Raw genomic sequence first — 25,315 nt, 5'->3', positions numbered from 1 at the left:
TATTAAAACGACGAATAGGGATGTTAGTTATTTATTTGTAATTTATAAACATTATTCATGGGGACTTTTGCGTACTTATTATACATTTTACTAAAGGCATTGACAAAATGTTAAGAATCATTTTCAAGGTTCAGCTATCACCTATTTGTACTATGAACCTATTCATAATGTTCTAAGGCGGGGTTGGAATTGACTCAAAACATAATAAAAATGATATATTATGATAAACATAATATACTCTACTATGATAATTATATAATTAATAATAAATACAATTTTTTCGGAAAAAATTAAATCAACCTATACCGTAATACAAAAAGTAAAATAAGTTAGTTTAATAGCAATATCAAAATTCATAAGATAGGCTGACCTAAATACTATGTATGTATACACAAATGCTTTAACATGTGGTTTAAACACAAAAAAAAAATTTAACAAGCACTTATAAATTGCAAATGAAAAATTAGTTAGATGTGCATCAGAGTGAATCACCATGCTCCAATAAGCTTATAGATAAAACAATATCATGTCGGTGGAAGTTTATAAAATCCCTGTCACCATAATAATATTATATTAACAAATTATAAATAATACATTATTTTGATCAAATCGATTTTGGTTTTTGGCATAACTCTAAAACAAATGACTTTAGTACTTGTGGTACTGCTGTACTTTATTGGGTGGATATACTATCCAGGGGCGTGTTCACGTGGAGGAGGGTGTCATATCTCCCACTTTTGGATTATTTTTGTCATAAAAAATGTACCTATGATAAAGCAGTGAAAGTTTATATTTACCGCTTTATTAAATGATCTAAGAATAATCAAAAATTAATATCCCTCCCCTTTCAAAATACCTGACATGCCACTGATAATACTCCGGACGCTAGCCCTAAACCGGAATTGTGTGGGTACTGTTTCAATCATTTTTTCTGTGATGTCGATTTCATCTTTAGAATTGGGAATAGCATTGCTTTGCTTGTTGAAGTTTAGATGATAAGTGCGACAACCAAGTTAATATTTTCTCCAACATTACACCAAGATACTTTCTGGTCGGCTTCCAATAGGGATTGCTATATTGTTAAAAATTTAGCAAGGGTGGATGTGGAATACGGTTACGACGTAGAATGAACAAAACACTTATACTTTAGGAGAGATTTATTGATATTTTCTAATTATTGCACCAACATAATACATTATAAATGATTTTGTGAATTAACTGTCATTGCTAAAATGTTACAAGATTCAATGCAGATTGTAAAAATAATACTAAATACTACAAATATTTAGTATAATATTAACATTGTAGTGTTATTAGAATCTGAGCGGAGCAATTGCATGGATTGTTGATCAAAAGAAAAAAAAAATAATAAATATAATTAATATATTATAATTTTACATTATAATAATTTGTACGAGTTGGGCGAACGTGTGGCCTACACCCGACTTTTCCTCAAGACATTACGTTATTTATAACAAATTATTATTAATTAGTGACATATAATATTATGTACGTGATGGTTTTGTATGTATTGTGTAAATAGATATAAATATAATTGTTATTAATTGTTTGTTATTATTTTTAACAAATCCTAATGCATCCAAACATTAGCGTGAAGGAATAATAAAGACTATTGGCTCATAAACCAAATTTCTACAGATTAGACGATTTTTATCATTAACAATTTTTGTGTCATTGTTCAATAATTTTTTATCATAAGATAAAAATAAATATTTTATTTGTTTTACACATGTATTTTTTTTTTACCATCAAATAAACAACAAAATAAAGTACAAATATAATTAATATGCATTTTTCAGTATATTATATTATTTTCAAATTTCATAGTAACATTTAATATTATTTTTATTAATAGGCAATAAAGATAAATATTTCCGGACTATTATTATAAAAAATAAACAATCCACAAAAAGGAACTTACAATAATTGAACATTCTCATCAGATAAAATAGGTAAGTAATAATAATAATAAAAAAAATTGTTTCACAAAAATAAATAAAAATTGTTCCTACTCAAAAACAATTCAGCACCTTCTAAACATCAAACGGAGGCATAATACATTTTTACAAACTGAAATTCTATAGCTAGTAAGTACTTTATATTATTATGTTAAACATTACGAGTCTTGAGTAAAATCGATTCTACTGTGTACATTTTCAAACACATAATTGTGCCCACGGGAGCAGCACGCGACAAATAATACATTCAAATTACTTTGCTAATACAGCGGTTAGAATTAAAATAATGCAACACTATTTAATATGTACATTTTTTACTAGACAAATATATATTAAAATTACACATAAAAAAAAATTAAGTTAAAAAAAACATAATATTGAGGTAATTAGAATGTACATTATAGTAATGGTATAAGTAAATGTGATTCTGAATGTATATACAGTGGAATCTCGATAACTCAAATTTTTTTTTTGTTCCTGGGAAATTCTTATACACTCAATGCAATATTTGTAACTCGAAAATAAGTCGAATTAATTTTTATCTCCCTTGACATTTGAGTTATCGAGACTCGACTGTATTATAAATAATAATATAATATAATAACAGTTTCTTAAAAATATTTTTTTGCGCTACCTGCCACCGCGGTTGGATACTAATCTCACCGCATCATAGCGGACATTGCATAATATTAGAAAAAGGTATTATATTACTGTTAGGTACAACAAAATAGTAACGCTTTTGTACATAAGTTTTAAGAGTAGTAAGCCTATCATACAAACTAAACACGTATGTGGTAAGTATGCGACCTACATTTTTATATTGCTCAGACATTTTATACGTATGTTGATCCTGTTAAGTCACAAATTTTGTCAAATGTTTTACAGGTCAATCTTTTTTTACACATATACATCATCATTCACAGTCTGTTATTCTAATACTAAGTAAGACATTTATTTTGTCATTGCAGTGTAGAGTAAGAAAGTTAAAATTATTATAATATTATATTTTTTAAATAATCAGTGGATGTTACTAATATTGTTATCTATATAATATTTATAATGTAGATTATAGAAACATTATTGTTATAATTTTAATTTATGCATTATTAATATTAAATGAATATTATAATACATGATTTTATTATATAAACTACACAAATTTTGATTATTTTGACATTTTATGTGTAATAACTAAATAATAATACCTATAGTTAAACATAAATAATTTTATTCAATTTCACTATACTATACTCTTAACTAATTTTATAGCTGAATGGGAGATGAAAAATAATAACAAAATAAATTATAATATATAATTTTAATAATATTTTTGTACTTTAAATATCTACAATACACATTATAGATATTGACTAAAAACAAATAATAATATGAACGATTTTACAAATTAATTGTTTATTCTAACTATAATAATGTTGATTCCTTGAAGAGAGATTATTTCACAGAAAAATACAAATAAATCTAAGTTTTTGACAGAATTGTAAAGTTTAATAATTTTCAATGTGAACGAATACAATGATTAATATTTAACTCAAAATTTACATTGAACATTATTATTTTAAACAGTAAAATATTTATTTGAAAAAGATACCAATAGTTTTTCCAAACAAAAATTTGATTATTATTTTTAAATTTTCGTGAACATTTAAAGAGAATAACGAGAAATAAATGAGTTCAAGGGACTAATTCCTTAATACAAATTAAACAGGTAAAGTATAATATCATTAAACATTTGATGAGATATAAAACTTACAAATTAAATTCATGTAGTTAATTGTTGAAAAATAAAATATAACTATCCACACTTAATTTTCAATAGTAATATTTAGATAGTCTAATTAAACTTAATATACCTTAAGATAAATTCCTACTGCTCTTCTAGTTATATTGGCAGCCTGTGGCGGAGGAACACCATTACATTGTTTTCATCTACCGCATCCATTCGGTTTCTAAGGATAGTGATCATATTATCTTCATCTCTAATTTCAAACAAAGGTGGATCTGAAAATTATAAGTAAAATTATTATAATACTTAATATTATTTAAGGTTTAAGGTAAATTATTCAAAACATAGCAAAAACACTCACTTAGATTACCAACTTGCTTAGACCAGACTTCATGTGATAAACACCTCACTTGACGGCCCATAGGGACGTTGAAGAAACCCATGGACGCGTTGCGCAGTATATTGGCTTCAAAACGAGCTGGATTCCAACTCGTTTGACTCGGATCATCCGTGACTACTTCCAGTTGCAAGTAAGCCTCCAGGTAACAAGTATCAGTCTCAGGGTTCCACAGAATCACACACTTTGTCTCAAAACCCCTAAGTGGACATTTACATTATGTTTAAATAAAATTTACATACATTTTAGACATCTAAATTATAATAAGTACTAAGCACCTAACACAAATTACCTGCTATTCACTGGTTGACAGAGGGGTGTAGGTCTCTTCTCCTCTTCTGTGTTCAGTCTTATGCACAATACAATTAAAATATCACCATTTAATGGACAAATCTGTTAAAACACATTTGAATATCTTTTAGTTAAAATGTTATATCATTAAATTGCAAACTGAACATAATAGACGCATATTTACATCAACAATAGCCGAGTCATAGTCGTTATAGCACCAAAATTTGTGACCTTCAAGATTGCAAATAATTTCAGCCACTTTATAGCTAACATGTTCAAAATCTAAGCTCGCCTGTTTTATAACGCAAACATTTTTTTCCTAAAGAAAAAAATGATTAGATTAATAAATATATATAATGTGTAATATATGCTAATGAGGTCTAATATATAGACCATTGGTTCTCGACCTTTTTTTATTCAACCTTTATCCACTAGAATCAAACACTGTGTCACCCTAACATCAATATAATAAACAATCTTAACTACCTATATATTTAAGAATTATTCTTTTGTTTAAAACAAAATGCAGTACGCAGAAGAATAATAAGTATACACTTTATTTGAGTTTTGAAATGTTTTGAAATGTTGACATTTTAAACTATAAATTGGTTAAATGTTGTTAATAGTCAATATGTTAAGATAAAGTATTAATGTACATTTTGTTCTGATTATTATTTGTCAGTTAGTAAAATTTACTTACAGCGTTTGTCCTAAGTAAATAAAAGTATACACAGCTTTTATTACTAAGTAATAACATAGGCTATCTTGTCGTATGCACACTACCGGCATCATTGCGACTGCAGTATGCGCTCTGCCGTGTTTTGCCACTCTACAATTATATTTAGATTTTGGACAATATATTCTCATAATAAGTGGGATAATGTAAAAGTGGTTTTAATGAATATCTGGAGCAGTGAAGCAAATCTGGAGTTGTACCACACATATTTTTCATAATTTTTTAGTCTCAAAGGCCGCCATAAACTTTCAATCCTTTGGGTATGTGCTTTTGATATTGAATCTAAGACATTTTCGGTATGATTTACAACGTAGTGATTGTACCCGTATTTCGAGAGTCCATAATACCCTGACCAGCTATCGGAATGTATTGAAGACTCAACAATAACCTCTTTTTGAATAATTTTGTGCAAAGTCGTTTTGTCCCTTTTTTGGACAACAAAATACCTTCCTTCGTTATTGTCACACAGGCCGAATACCCATGGCCCATCAAGCCTTCTTCCATAAGTTTTAGTTCCGTTTTCTAGAGGACCAACGACAAATTATATTATGCAGGAAAAGAGTCCTAATCTTTATTACCACGATAATAAATATATAAATTGCAGAGTAGAGCGCATATAACATTATAACAAGTATCCCGTAATTGCAGGTAAACCGCCATAAAGTATCTTTTATTTGTATAATAAGCGAATAATACTTTTAAAATATAATAAATAATGATTTTTTGCGAAAAAATTAATTTTTTTTTCTTTTCTGTGGAGATTTTGTGTCAGCCCTAAACTGGGTCCGTGTCACCCCGGTTGACAACCACTGAAATAGACAGAGGAATTTTGTTTGAATTTTTATAAACTTACTATTGTAATGTGCATGTTTTAATACTAAAAGATATTAAAAATGACAGCATTTTTTTTACTAACATTACACAAACATCATGATAACTGCATAAAAAACATCTCAAGATAAGTAATACTAACTATTTCCAACAAATGTAAAATACTAAACTTCTACTACTTACTTAAGATGTTTACTAAAATATAATAATTAATTAGTAATTATTATCAACAATAATTATTTTTTAGATTAAGAAAAATACCTGTTTTCCAATTTTGGCAGTATTGATCATTTGCATTTGAGCAGACGCAGACCCATGCACAGATAACGGAAGTGCGCATAAAGACCCTGTTATACCATCTTCTTCTATAATTTAAAAAAAAAATCCAAATAATAATGTGTATTAAATCTAGAATTATAAATTATAATTCATTACAATCTAAAGATACATTTTTATAACAATTATTATTACATATTAGTGAGTATTAGTAAATATTTATTCATGCTTTGGTAGAGTGAGTTCACAAATACCCATCTCCTATAAAACGAAAACCTTAAATTGACAACTTCAATATTGTTTCATACAACTCAGGTTATGGAATTCAACTTATTATTTTTGTTCGAAAAATTATTATAATAAAATTACCATCTAAATCTGTAGTGACTGAGACAATTTCTTCATCTACTTCTATGTACTGTCTTTCAAATTTCACTGAACATCCTTGTAATGGTACAGATCGAAATGAACTACTTGATTGATTTCCTATTAATCAATATCAAGTTGTTTAAAGTATAGACAAAAATGTTATCTTATATTATAAAACATTTATAAAAAGTATTTATAAATATGTCTACCTTGAATATTATCAGGAACGATCATAACACCGATTTTCTTATCACAGGGGCTTTTGGAATTTTTGAACAATGGAGTTTTATTTCTTGGCTTGAGCACATTGGTAATCTTCCTGTTGGTACTATCAGGACTCTTAATGTCTCTATCTTCAGAGGTAACTGAACGTGGTGATGATAAACAATCCCAGTCGGCAATGATTGCATTTAATTCTTGAGCAAATAACATTTTTCTATCACAGTCATTTAGTATATTATCTTCATAGTCTGTTTGTATATATAATGGTGTTTGATCGACGGCTGAAGGTCCAGGTGATTCACGGCGTTGAAAGAGATTTTTTTTAGATGATGGATGCACATTTTCCATATCTTCTTCTTCCGAACAAAATTCATACATTTTATCTGCTATTCTTCTCCGCCTGAACCATTTAAACTTAAGCAAACAACTATCATCATTTTCATCAAAATCATATATCTATCGAGTAAACAATGAAAACATCAGATTAATAGTTAAAAATAAATATATTATTTGTAATTTTATTTACCTTTTCAGCATCTTTCATCCTTAAAAGACGATGGTTGTTATAATTAGGCATGGCGTTTAGAGCAGCCATGGTCATATCTTGTTCTTTGTCAAACTGCAATCAATAAAAACAAATTGTTTAAATTACATTATATTTATTATTTAGGTTAACATACAAAACATCTTGTATCAATATGTCTCCTTTTGACACCCCTTTCTTGACTATCACTTTTAGTTGCCATTTTATAACCAAATTCAGTCAAATCATTACTAAGCCTGTAAATGAAAATTAATCGTTTAATAAAAGTTTAGTGACTAATTTATATTTTTTGATATAATATACTTGTGAGCTAATGGAACATTAATGTTTTCTGATTTATCAGATGTAGAATTTTGATTCTTATCTAAATCAAAATTTAAAACGTGAATAAAATTACACGTATTGAGCACAATATGATTATCATATTTCAATGACACGGAAGGCTCCAGTTGAGGATAAGGATGTGAAACTGTAAATGAAGTGTGTACAGTAAGGCCATGAATAAGACACGTGTTACCCAAATAATACTTGGAAAGATCTAAACAAAAATTATAGTTGTAATAAAATAATAAAAAAAACAATGATATGCAATCTTTATGTACCTTCATCTCTGTGTTCATAGGCTACTGATTGACAATCTTTACAGTTATTTAGAGATGGTAATGTAGTGACTGTAATGTAAATTTTGTGCATGTCACAATCATCATCTTCAGATGTCACACTATATTTAGAAGTAAAGAAGAATAGTTAATAACAATATTATTTATTTCAATAGAATTATTTACCTTTCACCGAAAACTACGATTCTGTCAGACCGGTTTGGCCATTGAACAATGTAAATATTTAAAAAATCACTAAACTCTGCATTCTCAAATAATGAAATTTCTGAAACCCTAAAAGCTGATTGGCCCGGTCGAAAAGCCCAAAAATGCAGTTTATACTTCATGTTTAATGAAGACATAAGAGGACCATCAACAACAACTATATTCTCTGAGTCTGCTATTGTGTAAGTCAATAGAAATCGGCCACATCGAGTTAAACCCATAAAAACATGACTAAAAGAACAAAATATATATAAAAATACATTAAAAGAATTACATATTAGTTTAAAGGAATAAATAAAATTTGATTGATTTACTAACTCAGAAATATCTTCTATAATATCTGGCAAGAAAAATTTACCATACTCCGGATTGTCTTTAAATAAATATCTTGTATTGTTTTGAGGATTATGCTTGTATTTAAAAGTACCATGAACCTAGAAACAAGGTAGAATAATACAAATTATTAATTATTACTTTTTTGTAGACTATTAATCAACACTTTTAAATCTATGTGAACCTAGAAGAGCCACTCGTACAATATTTTATAAAAATAAATAGGTATGAGTATTTGTTTGAATTTAGGAGTTGTCAACTACAGACGTTAGTCGCGTCAGTATATATTACATCATTAATGGCATCGCAGTATTTTCAATAACGTTGTATTTAATAAAAAATAGTTCATACATTTTTATAAATTTTATCAAAACAAATAATTATTTCATACATATTTTACAATTTATACAATATAGTTATAAAAAGTTACTTCCTTATACATTAAATAGAAAATATTTTTAAAAAAATAATAGGAATGTACAAGCAATTGAAGTTTTCAAAAAACCTTTAGCAACCAAGTTATTAAATTTATTTAGAATATTTTATAATATATTTAATAATATTTATAAAAGGTATATTGAGTATCAATGATTGAAATGTAAAATGTATATGTTTTATTCAAGATGTAAAAAAAGTGAGGTAATTTTGACCATACCGCAACTAACGTCGGGTCAGGCATTGGGTCAATGATCAAATAAACTTATTTCATAGAAATTAGGAAAAAATTATTTTAAAAAACAACATTTATGTAATAAATATAACATAAATCAAAGTAATTAAGTAGTTGTGATTAATTACATTATTTAAATAAAAGTGTGAGCTACTTTTAATATATTTTACTATAGTCATAAATCATCATTTAGACTAAGAGATAAATGCAATTCAAATGATAGGTACTTGTAATGAAATAGCTAGAAAATTAATAATAATTTGATGTAAGTAATTACACATCTACTGATAAAAATTAAATTAATTAGATACATTTCAAAGTTAAACATTGACATAGTATTATGTAGGTAATAAAAAAAAAAAACCAGTAGAAAAAATGATAAATTGGTTTAACCACAATACCAGTGATGATTTAAAAAGAAATTATGGGTGCCACTTTAAATTTCTCATAGGTATATTATGTATTATGCAGTACACAAACGACAAACATCAAATGTACTTAAAATACATTTTATTATAAAACTACCACCCATGAGGGTTTAAGCCGATTATTGCTTGTACCAGTCATACAGAATTCATACTTATTAAGGTGACAAGTGTGTTCAATTTGGGATTTTTAAACACAACACATGAAGGTGCAGTTTTATATTAGGTATATCCATAGACCCATAAACTAATGGACAGCGCATTCCACTCCACCCTGCCATCAATGCTAGGCGATCACATAACCATATAACTGATAGAGAAAGAACATAACGTAGTGAAGGAGCACCGCACACAGCCTGCAAAAAGCCCGCCTAAGGAACTGTATACATTTTATTACTTTGTTTCTTTACTCGCTCACTCTACATCGTACCCCACCCCTGACTTTTCTCTCTAAGCGCTGTCCATTAGTCTATGAGTATATCAGAATAATAATCATAAAAAAAAAAAATTCAATTACCTGACGGTTATACAGTTTGTGAATTATCGAGTCTGACGATATGGACATTTTCATATATTATTATGAGTTGTATAAAACACTTTAGGTATAGGTGTATTGATGTACAGTCAGAGTACCGATTTTTCGTCTCAGAATTTTGACGGATAAGCGGTTTTTTTTTGTTGGTATACACTAGCCGCCCTACACGATTTACGAGTCTTAAACGATTGACAAACAAATAATTTGTAATAGTCTTATTCTCATCTCCCCGAGAGCGAGAATGTCCAACTACGATGGACCGGCGGACGGATCGGAGTGTCGGACTAGACTGCGCAGACGACGGGACATATTATTATTATTTTATCGACAACATTTTAAAAAGAAATAAAGAGAAAAAAAAGATGGACCATAGACGGTGAAATAATAATAATAATAATAATATGTATTATAATAACTAATGAGTTGTAGTTGTATAGTTGTAGTATTGTTGTCGTAGTAGTAGTAAGTGTAATATATCGGTGGTGCATAAAAAAATATGATGTGCGATAATAAACAAAACGTTAGTGATTATAATTGTTATGAGATAACGTATCAATCACTTTTCCATGATGATTATCAATCAGACGCGCGGATACGAGCTGATAACATCCCCAACGGAGGAAGAAGACGTGATATAGGTTAGAAAATTTTCTCCGAGGAAAAATTACATCTAAGAAATAGGAATAATTATTAATTTCTGTTCCGAATTATTCGAAATCTGAATTCCTAATATTTTGGACCACGACGTGCAACCCCCGATTTCAGACACTTCACTGAAGATGTGAATATATTTCTGATCTGAAAATTACGATTTTGAATTCCCAAAATTGTCTTACCCATCATCGAGTACGAGTGAGTAAATATGTTGTTTTAGTTAGATATTACATATGTATCACGTAGGTATTTTTTTACTTTGACGTTGCGTCTTTTAGATTTTTTGACGAGTAGCTATGGGAAATACGGTTTCTGGAGCTCAAAAACTTGTGGTGCAGGCGTTCATTCCACAGAACGAAACTAACAACAATGAAGCGCCTAAAAATCCACACGGCCTAACCAACACAGCTGGCATGAGCCCACCACCGGAATGTCCAATGCACGTCAAAACAGACGATAAGAAAGCCACTGGATGTGCTGTGGCAGGAAACCCAGATGACATTAATCCGCTAAATATGGTAAACATATTATATGACAAAGTGTGGTATGCTGAATTTGGATAGGTATAATAAAATGGGTAATCATTGTAATCCATTGAATCCACAAACGTTAAATAATGCAACTCCCTTACTTAGCTTCATTAATGTAAAAGTGTCAAAGTATCTATTACATATCTACCTAATGTTTAATAAATATATTTTACGGGCGATGTGATACATAACCCGGTCTAGAGTCCATCTCAAAAGAGAATAATTCAATTATCAGTCCACCGGCCAATTTTCGTCAGTACTGCGATTCTCCAATCAACGACCCAGTTTTAGTGTGGTCACTTGATTTTTAGCGTACCTATCACATCATTCACTATGCACAAAAAGCGATTGTTCTCTTTTAAAACAGCATATAAGTATATAGTATACTTAACCTGGTATTTTGGGGCGATACATTAAAATACTATTTTTCCTGACAGGATTTTACATACTTTTCCTGTGATATTTTGAAGGCTGGGCAAGTTAATGATTTTTTTTTAACTCAGTTAAGTTAAGTTAATATGCAGCAATAACAAAAAGTTAAAAGTTATTTTAACTCTAGGTTAACTCAGTTAAGTTAAAAGTTAATACACACTTTTTGTTAAGTTTTTATTAAGTTAAAAAAAATTAATTTGTTTATACAACGCTAGCGTACTTAATTTTTTTCCAACCCAAAACTCAATTATAGGATATAGTGTTAATACTTCTTACAGTATTTCCATATAAGTTAGATTTGAATTATATAATTTTTTAACTTTAAACAATTTAAGATACATATTTTTTGACATGAAAAAAAAATAGACTGAAATAGTGAAAAATTATAAAATTAAAAACAAAATAAATTAACTTAACTTACTTCTTAAAATGAAAAATTAACTCGTTAATTTCACGCTAATTAAGAAAGAAATTTAGTAAGTTAACAGTTAAAAGTTAATGAAAAGCCAAAAGTAACAAGTTAAGTTAAAAAGTTAAAATTAAATTAACTTTTTAACTCGTTAATGCCCAGCCTTGATTCTTTATAGCCCGACAAATATATAATTTTGACATATCCATTAAAATCGGACTGTATTATAATTGCCTAAATGTACATATTGCTCAATAATCTACTTTGCCTAGTACTTATTTGCCTATAATATTAAAATGACTTAATTTTAGTTTTGTTTGAGAGAGAGATTAACTTTTATTTATAAAAATACAAAACAGACTGCCTGGCTTATAGTAAATATATCTATTTATAGTTAAATTTTTCGTTCATCTACTATTTGTCTATAGACGTTATTTTCAGCTTAGATATTATATAGGAAATTATTTTTAATCGCCATTTGTTCTTTTTGTTAGCTATTAAAAACTATTACATCAATTGTACTCTCAGTTGTGGATACTTGTCAGTTGTCAGCAGAGTGACTGGTCCGGACCGCTAGTCCGCAATTGCGGACGTGGCCCTTGATTTTGTACCTATTAATATTATTATTATTCGTTTAAAGTAAATAGAAATATGAAATAAATTTTTTTTTTCAAATCGGGAAACATTTTTGTTTACAATCTTGAGAAGTTTTCAATAATTATTAAAATAATGACATTATTATTATCATTCTATGAATTTAATAGTGTCTATATACAAATATGTTATATGTACCATTGATTTTAAATAGTGTAAAATTGTTGTGACTATTAAATAATATTATATTAAATTCATACGAGCTTATGCGTATGACTTGGTCTTCGCATTATCACTGAATTATTTAGGTATATTTTGGATAATTATTGTACTCGTGCACAATATGACACAATTCGAATCGGTGTTTTTCTTTATAATGTTTGATGTCACAGGTGGTGTAGCCAGTATAGGGCTGCCCCCCAGTGGCATAATTTGGGGGTTAGATGTCTGGATAGATGGGATTTCCCCTGTCTGATAATAAAAACAGTTTGATGGGTATCTTGTCACCAATTTACTTAGAACCTGCAGAAAATGTCATAACTTTTGAGAATATGCTCAATATAAATTCTAGTTAAACCAGTTACTATATCGAATGATTGAATTTTAGTTAGGTACGTATTTAGTTATTTGTGCCTATATGGCTGTATGATAAATATTATGCAAGATGGCAATTGAATTGAAAAAAAAATTGTCTATGTACATGATTATTGGATTGCGAGCGAAGCGACCTTTTTTTCTGGGCTAATAAAAACATTTGCCTGTTGGAGGCCCTTTTTTCTAAATCGCGGACTGGGTCTTTTCGAGCCAGTCCGACAGTGGTTGTCAGTACTTAATCTAACCTAAAAAATGTTGACTGTGATTAAATTAATATTCTGATGGATTCATAAACCATCACCATTCATCATACCTAATAACTTAAAACCAATTATTAAATCTTTATATAATTTATGTATTATACTCATAGATGCCACCTCCAAATCAAAAACCAGCACCGGATCAACCATTTCTATTACCAACAGAACGAGAAGTATCTACTATACCTAAGTCAGAAGGAGAGGGTGACTTTTGGGTTTATCCGTCAGCTCAAGTAAAACGAATAATAAAATTATAGAATACAATATTTTTTACTAAAAACTGTTTGAAAATCGTTTAGATGTTTTGGAATGCAATGTTACGAAAAGGGTGGCGTTGGAAAGACGATGATTTATCACCAAAAGATATGGATGTTATAATTAAAATACACAACATCAACAATGAGCTTGCTTGGCGAGAGGTACTTAAATGGGAAGCTTTCCACGCAAGTGAATGTATGAATCCAAAGTTGAAAAGCTTTGGGGGTAAAGCTAAACATTTTTCTCCAAGAGCAAAAATACGAAATTGGATGGGATATGAACTACCTTTTGATAGACATGATTGGATAGTAGACCGTTGTGGTAAAGAAGTACGATATGTTATTGATTATTACAGTACAGATAATTCACCAAATAAATATCAAGTGGCTGTTTTGGATGTAAGGCCAGCCTTAGATTCATTTGGTGCGTTGTGGGATCGTTCAAAAGTAAATATATTTTTAATCAAAATTTAAAAAAAAACTTTATATCTTTATAATTTAACTTGAACATTTCAATTTTAGGCAGCTTATTGGAGATGGCGATATGAAGCTGAAATGGAAAGAAATATTGCAAATAAAATGGAAGAATTAAGAAGCGATGATAAAGTGTGAATATAAATTATTCATTTTTTTTTTTATTGTATAGTGTATAGTAGGTTTCCTTGATTAAAAGTTAACTATTTCAATCCTTAAAAGATACCAAGATAAAAACTAAACTAGTAAGTATAGTATTTTTTAGCACTACAAATACATTATATTTAGGTATTTTGTTATTATATTATTTTTTCAATTCAATGATTTTATTGATTAAATATTTTTAATGAAATGTATACATACGCAGAGTTAACTTTGTTTTATGTAATAGTCAATAAACTATAAAACTTAGTTTTAAATTGCAGCAATTGTATTGTTTTAATATGTATAATTTTATTTTATATCAATGAGTTAAAAAAATATTATATTAAAATAGTTAACATTTATATTCTATAAATTCATCTTCTCACAATACACTACTTTTCAGTTGACATTTTTTTTTTTTTAATATTTAATAAAATAAAATAGTTGGAATAGGAACATTTATTTTGTAACCTAAATCTATTTAAATTTATTATCTTGACGAGACAATTAAAATAATACATTTAGTTACTAAAAATCATAAATTGGTATAAATTATGTCAACCTCTGGTATAATTTTTAATTTTCTATAGTTTTTTAACATAAAATTTTGTCGTATTAGCAGTGTATACATTTTATATATTTATAATATATCAATAAATATATGATGGTTGCACAATTATATTAATTTGTTACAATAAAATACTCGTTAAAATAATGAAATAATTTGGAAATAACTTTATTCTAATCATCAAACACAATTAATCAAAAACTGCAAAGAATATTTTCAAAAGTCGCCGACAACTGTCAGTTACTTGAGTGAAAGTCTCCATAGAATGCTGTGATTGAATTCAGTCTACCATTAATAATATTCTGCTGAATTTCCACTTTACCAAAATCATTTGCCAACCACATACACTGAAAAATTATAGTATAAAGGTTAGATTATATTGAACACCATACATCATGTGCCTTACTTCTAATATATTTGTGGTTTTCGGCATATGAAATGCAATATTAGGCGCAATAGTTTTAACAATATCAAAAATACCAAAACCTCCCCCGAAATAATTGTCACACATAGACGTTAAACTGTAGCTTTTTTCAATTGAATATCCTGGTCCACCCCATGGTGGTGACATAAATACTACATCTGCTTTTAACTTTGGGTAAATTTGAAAAAAGTCACCAACTACAAAATCAATTTTATGAGCAACACCATATATCTCAGCATTATGCCGTGCTAATCTTATCTTATCTGGATCAATATCACATGCTATAACTAAACAAAAATAGTTTTTTTTAAATCTTTATTTTAATATATTTTAATTTTTAAGTTAAATATTATGTAACATTGTTATAATAATACCTCGTTTGCATGTTTTTGCTAGCTGTATAATATTACCACCAGCTCCACAAAAAGGATCCAACACTATGTTATTTTTACAACGCTTTGCTATATGATAACTTAATACCTCCGACAGACCGAATAGAAGCTCTCTGTAAATATAAAACAATGTTTAAAAACATAAGATTTAAACAGAAAATAGTTGAATTACCTGTGTCCAAAAGAATACCGCGATCAAAATTTGTAAATAACAAGTGCCTCATTAACCAGTATTTAATAGGCAACTGTTTATCTTGATGAAGATTAGTGGTGTTTTTTTGGCAATTCAATTGATTTGAGTAAGTCTTCTTAATTATTGAATTTTGATGATGATTCTAACATATACATATAAATAACTAAATTTATTTAACTTTAAATATTTAAGTTCTAAATATTATGAATTTTACAATAACTATTGTACAACGTAATGTGTATTAAATTTCAGCTATAAAATAGTTGATGATTAATTATTTGCACAACAAATGGAATTAAAATTTTGAAATTATACTCAAGAGCTAACTAAAAAGAAAAATTTTAAAAGTAATATTAATTTAAATATGTTTCATACTTCAATTTTGTAGTTTTTGTTGTAACGATTATTTTCCGAGTATGTTTTAGAGCGAATTGGCTTTTGATGTCTTCCGTTTTGATTATATCCATCAGAACTACCTATTGAATTCTAAAATAAAAACATAATATTTAAAAATTGTTAGATAAAATGTATGCTTATATTTTGATGTTTAAATAAATAATTATAAATTACAGTGAGTACTATAAGTATTGGTGAAATATTATTGTTTTTGATATTTTGTAATTATTGATATTTTGATTTCTACTTGAAATCAGATAAACTATACACTTATAAATATGTAGTATTAATATAAATTATCAAACTCATAACTAAATAACTTACAAATTAAAATATTAAATTTGTCCCAAACTTCTATTTTTATTGTATAAAAAAAATTGTTAAAATTAGTTACCTAAACACCCACCAGTCTTAATTTTTCTATCACTAATATATTTTAGTAAATAAACAAAACATATATTTACTTTTGGTTTTGGTGCAATATAACTTTTCTGACCATATCTGGTAATATGCTTTTGAGAGTCTTTATAATAGTTTATCTGTGATGGATAAAATGTATACATTTTATCACTATTACACACAAAACCTAGATCTTTAAGAACAGCATTAATTTTTGCCGAGGGTTTATTGTACTGTTGTCTGTAACAAAAAAAACAATAAATCATCCATCAGTAAGATACTATACAGCCATGCAGGTACTTGTTTTATAAAGTAATATTTAATAAATACTGTTAAAAATGCCAATTACTTTCGGCTTTTCCATAATATTATTTTTAATTTATATAAACTAAATACAAATCTCATTTGATTGGTTTATGGATTCATATAACAGACTGTTAACTTCATAACTAATATACAACTCAACTTAATATACGTGATAAACTAGGTAAGTATTTAGTTTGAAAATAACGGTAGGTATATAATATTATATTATAGTACAATTGTCTAAAGCGAACCCTGAATAAAACGAATATCTATGAACTATCGAATCAGGAATTCTTCTTTGGTCCCGGCGTGTGTTCCTATAACTTCAAATTCTGCACGTCGAACCCAAAAAAAACAGATCCTTTCTAAAAGTTGAAAACCGAACGATTTTGTAGGTCCCGTAATAGTAAAAACCTTGCATTGGCGCAAATAGAGGGGGGCTTGTGGGGGACTTAGTCCCTCCTAATGTCGGTCAAGTCCCCCAGTTCAAAATCTAGTAATTAGTACTAATTTTTATATTCTGTGGTATTAAGCAATAAGGCCTATGGGGAGGGGGGCTTGAGTCCCCCCAAAAACTTTAGTCAATTTGCGCCTATGTGCATAAGTAAACTGGAAACACGATACGCGCGGGTGTAACAAAAGCCGAAAATTATATAGTTACCTATACCATATAGTACTATCTATTTTTATAATAAAATTTTTCGTAGCTGTGAAAAAACAGTTGTGCTGTTGTGCACTAACAATTTTACATCGAACAGTTTATTTTGTACATAGTTACGTTTCTTTCAAACATCAAAATGCCAAAAAAAAAGTTTATAATTGAATGAAAAATATCAACTTATCGAAATATGAATGAAAACTTTGAACATTTGAAAAAGTCTGCAACAATTAAAAATTAATCAATACCTACATTTAAAATTAAAATTATAAATATTATAAACTATAATTATGTAAAAGGAATAATAATAGTACATTATATACAATTTAGAATCGAATTTAATAATCCAAAATTGTTCGGTTTTATTCTGTAAAGCGGAACATTTGGTTGATCCCATACGATTCCGCCTTAGACAATACCTATACACAATTAATGTACCTATTAAATTTTGGTCTGAGTATAGATTTATTTGGCAATAATAATCATAGTCCATATTATACTCGTTAATGCATCAATAATCAACATAATATTATATTATAAATTATGATAAACGGTAAAAATGTATACAGTTTTGAAAAGAAAAACTATTTTTAAAAATGATCGAATAGTCATTTTAGCATGTTTTCATACTTAATATTGCTGTATTGTAAAATCGTATACCTACATCATTATTTTTAAAGTCATTTTATTCAATTAAAATTATTTAAACAAAATTAATTATAAATATTACTTACAACATGTAGCTTGGTTCGTTTTCAATATTAGTAGTACGACGTTTGCGTTTATCTGAATAGAAGGTAACATTAGAGGTTTCATTTTTTACAAATGATTTCGACCCCTTTGGAAGTCTTTCGTGCCTATAAAAATGTAGAACAAAATATTTTTATTATTTTAAAAGCCGCTAGTATAGGTACAGCTAACTATGCAGATAACTCACGACAAAATATTTAAAACTGCAAAATAGATGTAAATTAGAAGTGTAGTTCTGCGGGGAAAGAGTCAAGGAGAAGCTCACCTCCAAATTCCAAACTTTTCCAAAAAAAAAAACCATTACTTTAAATAAATGTCTATTAACATAATTTCTACCTGATTATTTTATTTTAAGAACTTGTATCAATTGCTTGAATAAATCTCTCCTCAATTAAAAAATATCTGTTTACTCAACCGATCAAATTATACGTATCAGGGGCCGTAATCCCCCAAGATCATATTTCTAAAAAATTGTACATTTTTGTAAAAATAAACATATTATAGTTTTCTGAAAGTTATGACTTAGCCCAACCAATACAAATCTCTGGAGTCACCCCTGACACATAAGGTGTTGAAAATAATAAAAATTGTTTCCAACATTCCTGTTAAGAATAATATGTAAGTACCTTTTATTTGCTTCGAAGTAAGTGCACAGCAGAGTTATGTCGTCTCTGGGGTTGCAGTGACGGCGCCCGTACAACACATCGACCAGTTTTCCGGTACGCGAAGTAAAATTCGGCTTTTCCAAAAAACGAGTCTTGTCGTCGGACGGCTTGGGTCTTCTCCATTTCGGAGAACCTTTCGCTTTCGGAATATCCTGATTCATAGATACGGATCCACTATACGGCATAACTGTGTTTAGCGAAGACAATTTGTATGTTTGTGTTGGCTCAGTAAAATTCGGCTTTTCTGTAAAACGAGTCTTGTCGGCGGACGGCTTGGGTCTTCTCCATTTCGGAGAGCCTTTTGGTTTCGGAATATCCTGATTCATAGATACGGATCCACTATACGGCATAACTGTGTTTAGCGAAGACAATTTGTATGTTTGTGTTGGCTCAGTAAAATTCGGCTTTTCCAAAAAACGAGTCTTGTCGTCGGACGGCTTGGGTCTTCTCCATTTCGGAGAACCTTTCGCTTTCGGAATATCCTGATTCATAGATACGGATCCACTATACGGTATAACTGTGTTTAGCGAAGACAATTCGTATGTTTGTGTTGGCTCAGTAAAATTCGGCTTTTCTGTAAAACGAGTCTTGTCGGCGGACGGCTTGGGTCTTCTCCATTTCGGAGAGCCTTTTGGTTTCGGAATATCCTGATTCATAGATACGGATCCACTATACGGCATAACTGTGTTTAGCGAAGACAATTTGTATGTTTGTGTTGGCTCAGTAAAATTCGGCTTTTCTGTAAAACGAGTCTTGTCGGCGGACGGCTTAGGTCTTCTCCATTTCGGAGAGCCTTTTGGTTTCGGAATATTCCGATTCATAGATACGGATTCACTATACGGCATAACTGTGTTTAAATTTGTATGTTCGTGATGGCACAGTTTCGTTCGTAGTTTCAATATCTGCAGCGGGTTTATGCGCGGCGTAAAAATAATAACAATAATGTCAAAATTACGTAAATAAATAATGATATAGGTGGCGGTCGCCATGCACGCACGATTTAATAATAATGACAACCCAACAACCGCGGCCCGCATTTAGCCAGTATTAATATTTTAACCGTAAAAGTGTAAGGCTAGAATGTATCATTGTATTAAATATTAATGCGATAGGTACTATAATAATTCATAGATTTATGAACAAATGTACAGTCATATATAAAAGATGTGAATATTATTGTAATTAGAGTACCTAATACATACTCAAATCGAATAATTTATGAGGAATACCTCGTGCCTATATCCAAGTTTTTTACTTGCAAACAATGAAACAAATAGGTACTAGCTTACATTAACTATGAATCGAAAAAATCTATAGCACATTTCAAATGTCTATAATAAGAACCAAAATAGGTAGGTATTTTGAACAAATATCATCTATATTGAAAGTATAAGTGAAGTGTCCAGCTACAGTGCTACTTTATAGGTACCTACCTATATTCTTTATAGTACCCTACTATGCTAATATATAATATACCTAATATTATACATAAAAAATGTCAACCAGCATGCGGAATTATTGCTCACATATTATAATTATAATATGTGTAAATTATATTATGTAAACCTAATTAAATTTAACCTACACATTTTGTAATTATAAAAACAAAATATTATTCTTTATTTAATAATTTATTTGTAATCATATTTCAATAAAAGGTTTTATCCAAAGGCATAGAGTACAGGCGCAATTAAATTAAATACCAAATACGTAGATACAAATATGCAAATAAACTAATTAATAATATTATAATGGTAGTAGTACAGAGTGGATTTTTTTGTTATTGATTATCTACTTACCTATATTATAATTTTTTTTTCGACATCAACAAAAACCAATGGGCGTGAATTTTAAATAGACCATCTCTTCTGATGTCATATCTTCCAGGATTCCTTGAATTAAAGTTATTAAATCTTCGCAGATACAGTTTCAAGCGTTTAAAACCCAACATTTCTATATTCAATACCAACGCTTCCAATTTGCCGACAACCTATTTTACATGGAGCTTGTTTAAGTAATTGTTCCGTTTTGTGTGGGTATTATTAAATTAATAGAATAGATTGTATTGGTTGCGTGCCGGATTTATTTAATCAGATTATACAAGGTACTAAAAATCTTGCAAGTATACTTAATCAAAAGAAAAAAAATCACAAAAAAGTATTTCAAAAAATTATAACTTAAAAAGCAAAACAAAACTGCATGCATTTTATTGTAAGTATAATAATAAAATGGCATATAGCTGATGTAACTTCGTCTTAGACCAATATAATAAAAACGCGAATGCCTACAAATTCGAACTTTAATATTATAATAGTGTTCAGTGTTATAAATTATGTCAAACGATAATAAAATAACAATATGCATTATTTACTAATATACATATTATGTAATACTGCTTATAAATTAGTTATAACACTTATAACCAATACTTATATCCAAGTACAAATGTACAATCATTACAAATTTTTATTTATATATCTTATGATTGTTATTTAAATAACGGCGGGAATTATTATCATAGATATTTAGAACTGTGTATATATATACATCTATGATTATTATCAATTTTGAGGATTAAATAATAAATAATATAAGGACTATAATGGAGGAAATCCAATATTTATCTAGAGACAATGTCATTGTCAGTTTGTTTTGTCACATAACCAGTATATTATTATTTTGAAATTACTCAATAGTCAATAGCTACTTATTAGTTAGTTAGTTACTAGTTTGGTAGTTAATAATTATGGGTCGTGTCGTTCCTTCATTATAATACGGTTTTGTAGCAAAATTATAAAATTATCGTTATTATTATTATTAGCGCGTAAAGGTATTACAAATTACAATGAGAGTTATTTCTATCACCGTTTTGGTTTTGTGTTTATCTAGTGAGTATACCCTAAAATGTTCTGAAGACGACTTTGTCGATCCGTTGGATATGCTCAACTACGATAGGTCGTCGAAATCAATGAAAATTCCTACACCAAAAACAATGGCTAATGAACCCGTTCAAAATGAACGTTGTACAGTCTTTCTTTCAAGATTCATCAACATACTGTTAATAAACACTGGACTATCTGTAAGTGTGTATATTTAAATAAATAAATAAATATTTATTATTTATCCGTACATAATATACTCTAAAGAATTGCTCGTGAACAGTGTTGTATTCTATTTGATTTTGTGGCTCTTTTTTAGAACATTGATCAAGTGTCAAACAATGACGAAAACAAAGAGCTGAAGTTATACACATCAGTGACCCTCAGTGTTCAAGATTTAGAGTTGTTGAAAAACATGGCCAATAAAAGGGATGTAGATTACACAGAAGTTGATCGAATTTTAAACGGCCTATTTACTCCAGTGGAAATTAACTCTACTGAAGAAAATGGCCACGGAAACAGTCGTTTAAAAATATACGATCAGGTATCTAATTGTCATTTATATTATTATTTAATTAGTTACTATTAATTTGAATATTTTGTAGTAGATAATTAGGTAGGTACTAATAAAGCAATTAGTAAGCAAACAACTTAATGTCATTATAAATACTTTTTAATAAGTATAGAAAACATCCTTGAAAACATTTTTGTGATTATTGATTAGTAGGTAATCTAGTTAGGTACTAGATTCTAGTAGATTGTCAATTTTTGGTAAATGATTTATTGATATGTATTTTAATAGTATAGACAATAAGGGAATAAAATATCTTTTTATATCTATTTTCATTTAATAGTTTTATGCCAAAAAATGTTCCATACTTTGTCTCTAATATTGTAATGTAACCCTTCTCAAATACTCTGGCATTAAATCAAATGAGGGTTAAAGCTAAACTATTTTTTTTATATAGGTATAAAAAAATTACCACATATTTAACCTTCTCACTAATGTTATTCATATAATATATATTTATATTTTTTTCTCATTTATCAGCTACCTACCTTAATTATGCATAAATATATGTAGGTATAGGTTTCTATTTTTATAAATACATTTTAAAAAAGGTGTTACCTGCTGTTATATTACTTGTTTGTATTTGCACCTTCATGCTGTACCTAGTATAATTAACCATTAAATATCATTTAGAATTTTATTAAATACTTGTATGCTGGGTAATACTTTACTTAATATCAAACTATAATCATTGTTTCAGTTTAAGCAAGACGCGCCGTATTGGATTTCAGTTGGTTGTATTTCAATTGTTATACTGTATATTATTTTTAAAAAAATTAATTATATTTTCAGTCTAACATTTGTTCTATTTATTATTTTTGCACTTGGATTTGCTTCAACCTGGTATACCATGTACATGGTAAGAAACCCATATTTTTATTTATTTCAAATGTTTTTTATTGCTCATGGACTCATAGTGCAATTACTACAAATGATGATTTATGATTACATTAAATTTCTTACATTAAGACATTTACTGTGCTAAATTAATAGTGGACCTAAAAAAATATCTACTTTTATAATTATTAAAATATTAGAATACCAATGATCATTGTAACAACTTTATTAATGATTGTATAGTTTAGAGTGTTTTTATATTGTTATGTAATTATAGAAAGCTGAAATAAATCGCAGTATTCAATTGGAGTACATGCCTACTGAGTGTCGCAAAAAGACAGGCTGGACTACTTTTTCTTGGTTTCAATCCAACAATTTAGGTAATATCTTTTAATTTTCATGTTATTCTAATTAAATTGTATTTTTATATTTATTTCTCTAGATCAGTGCAAAAAGCACAAAGAAGCAATTTTTTTGGATCCTAAATATTCTATCGCCATGACTGATATATTAGCTGAAATGGTCAGTAAAATGTTGATGAAGCCGATAGAAGCCTTAGGAGAATCTATATATCTGTTCAATAAATCGGTTTTAAGTAAGAAAAATTGCATTTCATCATATATTTTCTATTTATATTTTATTTGATTCATGAGAACTGGAATTTTCACAAAGATTTTTTGATTTTGAGTTTATGTATAGACTTCTGTGTTAATAAAAATATTATTACTATTATTTTTAGAGGATATACCATTTTGGGCTCAAATAATTTTGATTCCTATCGTTATTGTTGTAATCATCCACACAGTATTTTTATCGTGCTCATTGTTAGTTGGTCGAGGTTTAAGCACAAAATACTTATTTGGATATGGTGGTGCAAAAATTGGTGCAGAACCAACCAACAATGACCAATATACAACAAATAAAAGAATTAACAATAGTTTTCATCCAACAACATCAGCCCAACATACAACACCTCAAATCCCTGCATTTCCAAATGTTAATTTCAATATCAATTTATGTCATCCAAGTCCAACTGAAAATACTCGATCCACACATGATGATAAATTCAAAATCAACTATGCAAAAGAAAGTAATTTAATAGCAATGCTAAAGAATAAAGAGATAGACAGTGTTGATAGTAAAGATTTCAAAGATCTTATAAAAAAAGCACCTAGACATAGAACATTGTCTATGTGATCCGCCATTTTCAAAGTAATATAATATGATATATTATGATCTATTTTATAATTTATAAATATTTTCCGTTTTGGATTATTATGTTGTATTTTAATTAAAATTAATTTTTGTATATTTATTACGTACATGGTGTACAATGATGCACCTATATATTTTTTTTGTAATAGGATATTGGAGTTTCCATCAAAACACTATTTTAAAATTGTTTTCACATTATTTACCACCATGTAATTTGTATACTATGTATACATTATAATATTGTATTATACAAGTTTTATACTATAATAAGATTTTATTTTATATTGCTATTTTAAGTACCTTAATAATAAAATATAGTTTTCATCAGATTTATTGGTACACTATCAGGATATAAATTAATAACTAAATTAGTATATATGATTTGATTGTTGTGAACTAGTTACATAAGTCATATTTAAAAACATGATTTGTTTTAACAATGTTTTTGGACACTAGACAGCATTAAATGTAGGCATTAGTCACCGCTTATTGATAATGAACTCATTGTTCATTGTCTCATTCACTAATTGGGCTCAAA

The 25,315-nt window shown here is 28.4% G+C and overlaps 3 protein-coding genes and 1 pseudogene across 3 annotated transcripts; 2 read left to right on the top strand and 2 right to left on the bottom strand.

The window, feature by feature from the left end:
- Positions 1-1,801: 1,801 nt before the first annotated feature.
- LOC132938349 (uncharacterized) lies at positions 1,802-10,653 on the bottom strand. Its single transcript, XM_061005132.1, has 14 exons — positions 10,159-10,653; positions 8,532-8,647; positions 8,175-8,444; positions 7,992-8,110; positions 7,693-7,927; positions 7,526-7,625; positions 7,372-7,464; positions 6,833-7,301; positions 6,624-6,740; positions 6,240-6,343; positions 4,596-4,730; positions 4,413-4,513; positions 4,085-4,320; positions 1,802-3,998 (listed from the first exon to the last, which is right to left on the bottom strand). Exons 1-14 carry the CDS (start codon positions 10,210-10,212, stop codon positions 3,880-3,882), a joined length of 2,268 nt encoding a protein of 755 aa, XP_060861115.1. The 5' UTR covers positions 10,213-10,653; the 3' UTR covers positions 1,802-3,879.
- A 155-nt stretch (positions 10,654-10,808) lies between these two features.
- Positions 10,809-14,982, top strand: LOC132938350 (holocytochrome c-type synthase-like). The gene is made up of 5 exons (XM_061005133.1): positions 10,809-11,028; positions 11,109-11,348; positions 13,760-13,882; positions 13,949-14,353; positions 14,429-14,982. The coding sequence occupies exons 2-5, from the start codon at positions 11,127-11,129 to the stop codon at positions 14,516-14,518; spliced, it is 840 nt and encodes a 279-aa protein (XP_060861116.1). The 5' UTR covers positions 10,809-11,028; positions 11,109-11,126; the 3' UTR covers positions 14,519-14,982.
- Positions 14,983-15,328: 346 nt separating this feature from the next.
- On the bottom strand, positions 15,329-16,577 carry LOC132938786 (trimethylguanosine synthase-like; annotated as a pseudogene).
- Positions 16,578-21,887: 5,310 nt separating this feature from the next.
- LOC132938467 (uncharacterized) lies at positions 21,888-25,101 on the top strand. The gene is made up of 6 exons (XM_061005320.1): positions 21,888-22,354; positions 22,474-22,698; positions 23,426-23,584; positions 23,840-23,942; positions 24,005-24,157; positions 24,302-25,101. Exons 1-6 carry the CDS (start codon positions 22,121-22,123, stop codon positions 24,757-24,759), a joined length of 1,332 nt encoding a protein of 443 aa, XP_060861303.1. The 5' UTR covers positions 21,888-22,120; the 3' UTR covers positions 24,760-25,101.
- Positions 25,102-25,315: the final 214 nt, after the last annotated feature.

This window comes from Metopolophium dirhodum, chromosome 2 (genome assembly GCF_019925205.1).
Source record: "Metopolophium dirhodum isolate CAU chromosome 2, ASM1992520v1, whole genome shotgun sequence".
NCBI lineage: Eukaryota > Metazoa > Arthropoda > Insecta > Hemiptera > Aphididae > Metopolophium > Metopolophium dirhodum.
Note: the sequence above shows the minus strand (reverse complement) of the source record. Positions and strands in the feature narration are given on the sequence as shown.